Below are 8,452 nucleotides of genomic sequence, written 5' to 3' on the forward strand. Positions count from 1 at the left end.
ATATATATATATATATAAACTTCATGATGATAAACAGTGGTCCACCTCTGATTTTATCACATTTGTGAAGAAAACTAAAGCAAAAACACAAACATAACAACAGCTACCTCGATGACTAAGTGACAGCTTGCAAGTCGGAGGTTCCTGGAAGAAGCTAACGTAGCAGTCTACATCATCTTAAAGTATTCTTCCTGACTCACATACATTTTCCTCCATTCATCCATTTTCCATCCAAAAGCCAAATGAAAAATCTAAAGTTAAATGTAGAGCTGATCCTTTAATGATTGCTGAATGAGGTCACACTGAAGTCCCATTATATGATAATATGGCATGTAAGGCATATTTCCCCCAAATGTTGTTTGCAGACTGAACTGCAATCCATGTGTTCTTTTCAAATCAACACAAATACGTTTGTGGAATCTGGCAAAAGACTGACAAGTGATCAGTTCAGGATGTACAGGATGTACCACACCTCTCGCCCTGAGACTGGGACGGACTCCGGTTTACCCACGGCCGAAGTAAATGCCATAGAAAATTGACAGATGGATGAATGAGTTAGCATTGACCCTTTGCTTTGCTCTCCTACTGCATGTGATAATTCCAAAAAGAAGTGAGAAAGAAGAAACAAGTCTCGCTTCCTACCTCTGGCTGTGGGTGTTGTAAAGGGAAGACAATCAGTGTTCTACATATGCTACCTGCCTCAGAATCAGAATGTCATCAAAATTTGAGACAGAATTTCCCTATGAGGTTCTTTCATGAAGTCCACCCTCAGGGCCAGACAGCAGGGTGGAGTGTTAGAAATCACTAACCTGATTGACAGGCTCGTTGAAGTTTGTGATGAGACCAGCACGTAATGTGGTCTTCTCCTCCTCTGATAAAGCGCTGGCAAAAGAAGCAGAAGGCATGTTCAGAAGAAAAAAAAAATTGCATCTGAGAGCGCCAAGATAATGTCATATTTTAAATCCCTGAGAGATCCGAGTTGCAAGATGGCAGTGCTTTGCAGAGCTGAGCTTCTGCATTGTGAGGACAGCAAGCACGCCAGACTTCTGGGAGAGTTTTTAGGACTTTATTTGGAATCTACAAGTCTAAACAGAAATATGAAGCAGGGTCTACTAAGATGCTAGGGGATGAATTCAAATCCTTGTATAGCAACAGCCAGAGCCAACCTTCTATAAGTCCTCTCTACCTGAAACGTCTTGCAGATAAAAAAAAAAAATTGCAGCTGATGCTCTTGCCATAGCTGTTGTGTGCACTGAATTAGTAAAACACAGACAAAAAAAAACGTAAGCTGTAGATTTAAGCTGCAGCTGAGGCTTAATGGAGCAGAGGAGTGCTTGATGATCGAAACGATGCGTCACTGAGCAAACCAAGTGAGGAGAAGGAGGTAAATACGGACGGTGGAACAATTTCCAGTGCCTTGGTATGTGCTTAGATAAAAGAGGATTTGGTCACATGCTGGCAATGTGCAAAAGATTAAAATATACATCATCAATGGGGCAACCAGGGACTTGGAACAATCGAGTCCACACGCAGGTATGAAGTAAAGGACAGTGAAAAATACACAAACAGTGGAATCATTCAAATGCTCTGACAGTTATAAAATTTGTAAAACAACCCAAACTTGGTCAAGTGATGATGGAAACGATTAACGTTTTCTTTGACTTTGTCTTTCAGTGATCCCGAGAGCCAAAAAGAAGCCTTCTACAACCTTCTAACGCTTTGTACGGTGACACCACATCCATCGTGCCTTATCGGGCATCGCTGTACTTTTCAATTCATGGCAATGAGCCTGATGGTAATCAAATTACATGGTGGTAAAAAACCCCGACACAGCACTCCAAACAATGAAAGTGACCTCACTAAACTACTGACAGGTGCAAAACAAACTTGGTCAGAGAAGGAGGAGGAGGAGGAGGGGGAGACTGTGGAGAGGAAGAAAACAGCGGCGAGAAACAAAGTGGCCAAAGACAAAGATTGCTGAGGCAGAACTGAAGACCTCGGGCCTGATGCTGTCCTGTGAATTTATGGACCGACGCTCTATTCAAATCCAACTGGTCATCTCATCAAGCAACCTAAGACACATGGGGCTGAGTGAAAGCTCAAAGGCCACACAGATCAGCATGCATTAAAAAGAAAAAAAAGTTTGGGAGATATGAATATATACAGTAAAGAATTAGGGAGGATGGGCAGAGAGAAAGCACAAGCTAGAGCAGTAAAGACAGCAATAAGGCACAATACACATAAGAGAGCCGTAAGAGGAAAATGGCACCAAAACAAACATGAGAGCAATGGCAATAAAACGAATGAAATAAAGACTGTGGCAAAGAAACAACGGCAAGGGAGGCATTAAAAGGTGAAAACGTGTACTTACTGCGGGGCCACTCGCCTCCAGTATCGGTCAATGCCGTTTTTGAAGTAGAGTACTGCCAGCCATCTGACATTCACATCCAGCATATGGTTATTGAAGATGTTCTAAGAGAGGGGAAGGCATACATTTCCTCCGTTAATTTTGCAAAACTCAAATAAGGAGTGTTGGTAGCAAACCGAAGTGACGTTTCAGCCGGATCAAGAAGGTTCTACAAAGGCACAACAAATCACAATACAACTTCATCTGATTCGGCGGATGAAGATTGGGCTTACACTCTATGGTTCAAGTGACACGTTTTTGGGGCTCCCGAGTGAACCGAGTCACTTAAGATCGGAATGAAAGCCTCTTCCAAATGTGGATAAAAGAAAAAAATCAGATGCGTATAAAACATCGACCAATGCAAATCCGGTGCAGCCACAAAGATTGATGACTCGTATCCAAAAACACCTGCCCAGATACAAATGCACTGAATACAAGCGTTGGAAATAAGAGTTGTTCCGCTATCAACATTTTCAGCTGATCAGTATCAGATGAAAAATTTAGGTTTTATTTTCAAATTTTCAAGCTCAGAAAGCAGCAATATTGAGCAGAAAAAAAGGATATTGCCAAATCAAACAGCAATAGCTTCATTGAAAAATGAAGGCAAGTGAAACAATTTGGATGACATCACCTGAGGCAGATCCTGTACATCTTTATATGTATAGACACTGAAAACCAGCCTAGAATATCAAAACATATGACGTTAACTTGACCACAAACAGATGAAAAATAACCTGATAAAAATTTGTGTGTAACTTGTGGTTTGCTGACACCCGAGACTGCTCTGGAGAGATAGACATGGCTAGAAAATATAACACTCAGCAAGAACCTGATCAGTAATCAAATATGTCAACATTTTGATGTTTTTTTTTTCCCCATTTGCAGAGTCCTTTTTACCCCAATCCAGCTCCATATTACCCATATTTTGTGCATTTAAAAAAAATGAAGGAAATGACCCGAATAAAAATGTCAAATTCAAATGTAATTGTTCAAAGTCTTGCCCACCAGGAGAACCGAGTAGAAGCCGGGCTGTGTCTCCCACTGTCTGAGCTGCTCCTCGGCGGGCTTCAGCATGGCCGTGTCCTGACTGGTGGCTTGGGTTAAAGTCTTGAGCACCACCGAACTGGCACCGTCTATATCCATAGCTGGATATACCTGAAAGGAAGACAGACATGTCAGTGCTCTTGCTGCATCAAAAGTTCTTTATGAGCCCAAAAAACGAAAGCGTAACTTCAGAAGTCCAACACACAACAACTGACACAATTTGGAGTTCCACCACTATGTTCTGAAATACGCCTCAAAAGGCAGATTAAACCTTGCATTAAGTAACACGTACATCTTGTGAGACTAACTCAGTCGGGCTCAGTAAGGGGAAGAGACTTATTTGGTTCACATGCATCTGGTGGATACCCCGGCATAAGAAATCTCGCTGACTGCAGAAGTCGTTTCATCGATTGGCTGCCATTCCATGGCTGCCTGAGGCGATCGCCGCATCACTCCAGCCCCGCAAATTCCTGCCCGCACGACACAAAAGCGAGTGAGCCGGTGACGGCTAGCCCGCCGGCAAACCGGCAAACATCTCACTCGCTTGTATGTTGTGTGTGGGTCCCATATGACCGACCCTTCAGAAAAAGTTAACAGTTTATTAAATAGATCGGCGGATGTTATTCGACGTGTGGCTCACACGAAAAAAAAAAAATTTGAACACATACTGTACTAACGGGTTTGACAGACTGGTAAGAGTCGAGCGGAGGTTGTTTTCAACACATTCAGTGAACACGACCGCAGCGTCTGACAGCTGGGAGTAGGTCTCTATTTTTCCCGATTCAGGAGCCTCATTTGAAATATTTCATGATTTTTTTTTTTTTTTTTTTTTGCATTCAAATTTGGCAGACTTGTTCACAACACTCTGTGGTGTGTTAAATTCATAATACAACTTTGTTTTCCCTCTACAGGGACTTTGAAATACTATTTAGTGAACAAAAAAATAAAATAAAATAAAAAGAGTTTATAACGGTTTGTACAAAACTCTATTCAAGAACAAACAACAAAACAATTCCCTCTGTTATTTCCTATGGGAGAAATTGCTAGAATTAGAATGACGTGTCACAGAACAAATTGAGTTGCCAAATATTTTGCCCCCAATTTAAAGCAACACAATCCATTAACCTCAACAAGTGCATTGTCATTGTCTCGATTACTGCTTTCGATTATGTTCAAGCCACTCGGGTCGACAATCATCTTCACTTGGCTGAAAAGGCAATGAGTGTGTCACCTTCCCTGTCCATTTCGAGACGCCTTCTCAATAATGGGACTTCAGTTCTTAATAGTGGGAAGGATGTCTTTTTGAAGTATGCGAAAACCTGTGAAGGTTACTCATGCTGGATGGGGTGATGTTTTATTCCACTGCCTCATTCTGTGAGGAATCTCAAGTCAGCATCAGTCGAAAGGCAGTTAAATCAAAACATTGAATATGAATGAATATTAACAGGCTACAAAATCTCAGTCGGCGCAGGTTGGAGCACAGCGTGTGGTCAAAAGTTTTGAGACGTGCCTCCTTGTCAATTAATGGACAGCCTCCCCCGTTGATCTTAATGTGTCATCTTATGACATTTTGGACAATTATTGTATGCTTCCAACTATCTGGAAGAAACAATAGTTTGGTGATGATCATTTAATGTTCCAGCAAGACAACGCAACGTCTGTAGGTTGTACGTAGAAGAACCACCAGCAGAAACCTTGTTTGGAAGAAACGAAGATATTTCCATGTTGGAGTGGAAACTGCTCTTGTCATTAAGAAGTGATCAGACTTCGTGACGATGGCCAGTTGTTCCAATACTTTTGTCTATTTGGTGAAGGCTGGCAAGTCGAATGAGCATTGAGCAACACTGCCATCTGCAGACCGGTAGCAGACGTTGAAAGGGATGTTCTGCTGGAAAGCTGTTCAGCACAAGCATTCAGGCACGTTTAGCTTCAACAACTCGAATATGCGAGTGCATTAAATATGAATCTTCTGAATGGGTCTATTAAGAACAGCTAAAGGATGATGGTGATGGAATTAGGCGTGATCATTAGTGAGAGTGCTTGCAGTCTATCCAAAATGAATGGAGGGCGGCGATTGGTGAAACTCTTTGCAGCGGTTCTCATTGAACTGAATTAGGAAAACAATGGCAAATGTAAATCAAAAGATTAAAAGTAATCAAAAAAAGCCATTAAATAAAACCAGAATGTTAAAAAGGGGTTTCATTTGATTATATTTATTCTCATTGAAAATGTAATTGAAAATTATACGGTAATTAGAAAAAAATTAATACCGTTGGCAAACATTGGGCCTGCTCAAAACAATGCTAGCTAGAATTTAGTTCACGATTATTAATATGTCTATCTAAACTATAAAACGACAACACAGAATAAAATTAATCAAACCCAAGTCTTAATGGATTCAGGAATGTGCATTACAGGTTCTGCTGGTGTAAATATGCTTTCTTCAGCGCTGCGGTGGGACTTAATCCACATTTTGAGAAGTCCAAAAAACATCAAGCAGAGACGTTTTGGTGGAATATTATCCACTGGCAGGGTAAAAAAAAAATCTTAACCACTGCCGAACTGAAAAGGAAGTAAAAGGATGTCGGAGCCGACGATGGTAAATGTTACACCTGCTAAATATGTATTTACAATGGCAAATGCTTTTGTGTGTGGTCAACACAGATGATTTATAATGACGTCAAAGGGTTCATGTTATTGATGAGATTTGGATCCGGCTATTTGTCAATTCCGAAAGTAGTCAGCCTCATGACATGGAGTGGACCAGTGACATTGAAGGGATTCAGTTGTGAAAGTGCAAGTTATATTATTTCTAAGATGACTAATAACGTTGAAAAGTGACATCAAATCAATATTTTCTCTACTTTGTCCACAGTCCAAAAATAAATAAATAAAAAAAAAAACATTTTTGAGACCCAGCGACTTTGCTACGTAGTGGCTGAAATTCACCTGGCTCCGACATACAAAGCAAAGTACATTTTGCTTTGTAATGTACACGAGATGCATTGTGCCCCCACTTATCAAACACTGTTTGCTGCACGACAAGCAAGATACCATTTTGAAACACCAGCAACCAACATTTTTTTTTTTAACTGAGAGCTACTCTCCTTGGGTACTGATTAATACGAAGGGCTACCGATGCGATTAACTCTTCTGAAATAACAAATTTGGTCAAAATGTCTTTCATAATAATAATTATGAAAATGAACAATACTCATTTCTGTGAAGACATTTGATCACATTGGTGGCCCCTGCCTCAAAGCGACAAGACATGACTACTATCCATCCATCCCTCATCTACCACTCATAATTATGAAAATAAACAATACTCATTTCTGTGAAGACACACACACATTGGTGGCCCCTGCCTCAAAGCGACAAAACATGACTACTATCCATCCATCCCTCATCTACCACTAATCGAGGGTGAGGTCACGAAGGCAGCAGCTTCAGCGGGGAAGCCCAGACTTCCCTCTTCCCAGCCAGATAACTCTTCCGGAGGGATACTAAGGCATTCCCAGGCCAGCCGGAAGTCTCTCCAGCGTCTTCTGGGTCATCCCGGGGCCTTCTGACCGCAGGACAGGCTTGGAACACCTCACCAGGGAGGCGTCCTAATCAGATGCCCGAGCCACCTTATCTGGCTTCTCAACGTTGAGGAGCATCAGCTTGGCTTTGAGTCCCTCTTGGAAGAACAAGATTCTCACCCTATCTCTAAGGGAGAGCCCCGGACACCCTGCGGAGGAAACTCATTTCAGCCTCACGCATCCGGAATCTTGTTCGTTCGGTCACGAACCACAGCTCATGACCAGAGGTGGAGGTCGAAGTTCGGCTATTTCCCTCGGGGAGTTTTATGAGGGGATGCTTTGGGAGTACAGGATACCAGGTCCTCTAATGCAGGCTGTCCGGTCCCTGCAGCAGAGCTTGGCCCCCATTGCTAGTAATTAGTCGGGTGAGTTTCCACTGAGGGTTGGACTCCACCAAAGTTGCCCTTTGTCACAGATTCTGTTCATAACTTCATGTACAGAATTTCCAGGTGCAACCAAGGTGATGAGGGAGTCCGCTTTGGTGGCCTTAGTATTGAAACTCTGCTTTTTGCAGATGTGGTACTGATGGCTTCTTCAAGCCGTGATCTCCAACTCTCACCGGAGCGGTTTGCTGCAGAGTGTGGAGTAGTTGGCTTGAAAATCAGCACCTCCAAATCTGGGACCATGGTCCTCAGTCGGAAAAGGGTCGCGTGCCCTCTCCAGGTTGGGGATGAGATGCTGCCCCAAGTGGAAGAGTTCAAGTATCTTGGGGTCTTGCTATCCACAAGTCAACAATAGAAAAAGAAAATGCCACTCAATAAAGGGTACAGGAGCGTGCAAATATTCAGGATGGTACCATCTCTGTCTCGATTTGAAACAGGAAAAGCCCGAAAAAAATACTACCCTGTAAAACATCACGTATGCCCACCTGTTAATCCCAGTCAAAACCAGATGGGCCAAATCAGAAAGCCAAGAATCTACTGCACTGACTGATTTACACTCATCTTGCCTGCTCCATTACATACATTGAAACAAACGTCGCACTGTTGTTTAAGCCTTCATCACATTAGCACATGCAGGTGTCATACTTTTATGCTGTGCAGCTGTCAAAAGTTAGCAACATTACCACCGCTTGTCATGGCAAAAACGGTGTACTCCATTACATACATTTAACAAACGTCGCACTGTTGTTTAAGCCTTCATCAGATTAGCACATGCAGGTGTCATCCTTTTACGCTGTGCAGCTGTCAAAAGTTAGCAACATTACCACCGCTTGTCATGGCAAAAACGGTGTCCAAGCTTACTAGCCATGTCATTAGTTATCCCCAACATGGGCCTCACATCACAGGCCCTTTAAAAGCGTCCATTTGGCTTTCCCGCTCAAAGCATCATAAATTAAAAAAATTCAACAAAATCTGATTTAAGATCCTCGGTTAACCAGATCGTCCGTCATGTGGTGATTTGCGTATAGCGGGGG

At 42.3% G+C, this 8,452-nt stretch overlaps 2 protein-coding genes across 2 annotated transcripts in view; one reads left to right on the forward strand and one right to left on the reverse strand.

The window, feature by feature from the left end:
• Nucleotides 1–539, forward strand: part of LOC109517501 (proto-oncogene tyrosine-protein kinase Yrk-like) — a 17,138-nt gene extending 16,599 nt beyond the window's left edge. Inside the window, exon 6 of the mRNA XM_019872692.1 lies at nt 431–539. Within this exon, the coding sequence (XP_019728251.1) occupies nt 431–539 (109 nt within the window). The remainder of the gene's footprint in view (nt 1–430) is intronic.
• ipo11 (importin 11) overlaps nt 1–3,550 on the reverse strand; it is an 88,778-nt gene extending 85,228 nt beyond the window's left edge. The window contains exons 1-3 of the mRNA XM_019872711.1: nt 3,413–3,550; nt 2,372–2,472; nt 810–882 (exon numbers count right to left, since the gene is read on the reverse strand). Of these exons, the coding sequence (XP_019728270.1) occupies nt 810–882; nt 2,372–2,472; nt 3,413–3,550 (312 nt within the window). The remainder of the gene's footprint in view (nt 1–809; nt 883–2,371; nt 2,473–3,412) is intronic.
• Between the last annotated feature and the right edge of the window lie 4,902 nt (nt 3,551–8,452).

Source organism: Hippocampus comes, unplaced genomic scaffold, assembly GCF_001891065.2.
Source record: "Hippocampus comes isolate QL1 unplaced genomic scaffold, H_comes_QL1_v1.1 scaffold4, whole genome shotgun sequence".
Classification (NCBI taxonomy): domain Eukaryota; kingdom Metazoa; phylum Chordata; class Actinopteri; order Syngnathiformes; family Syngnathidae; genus Hippocampus; species Hippocampus comes.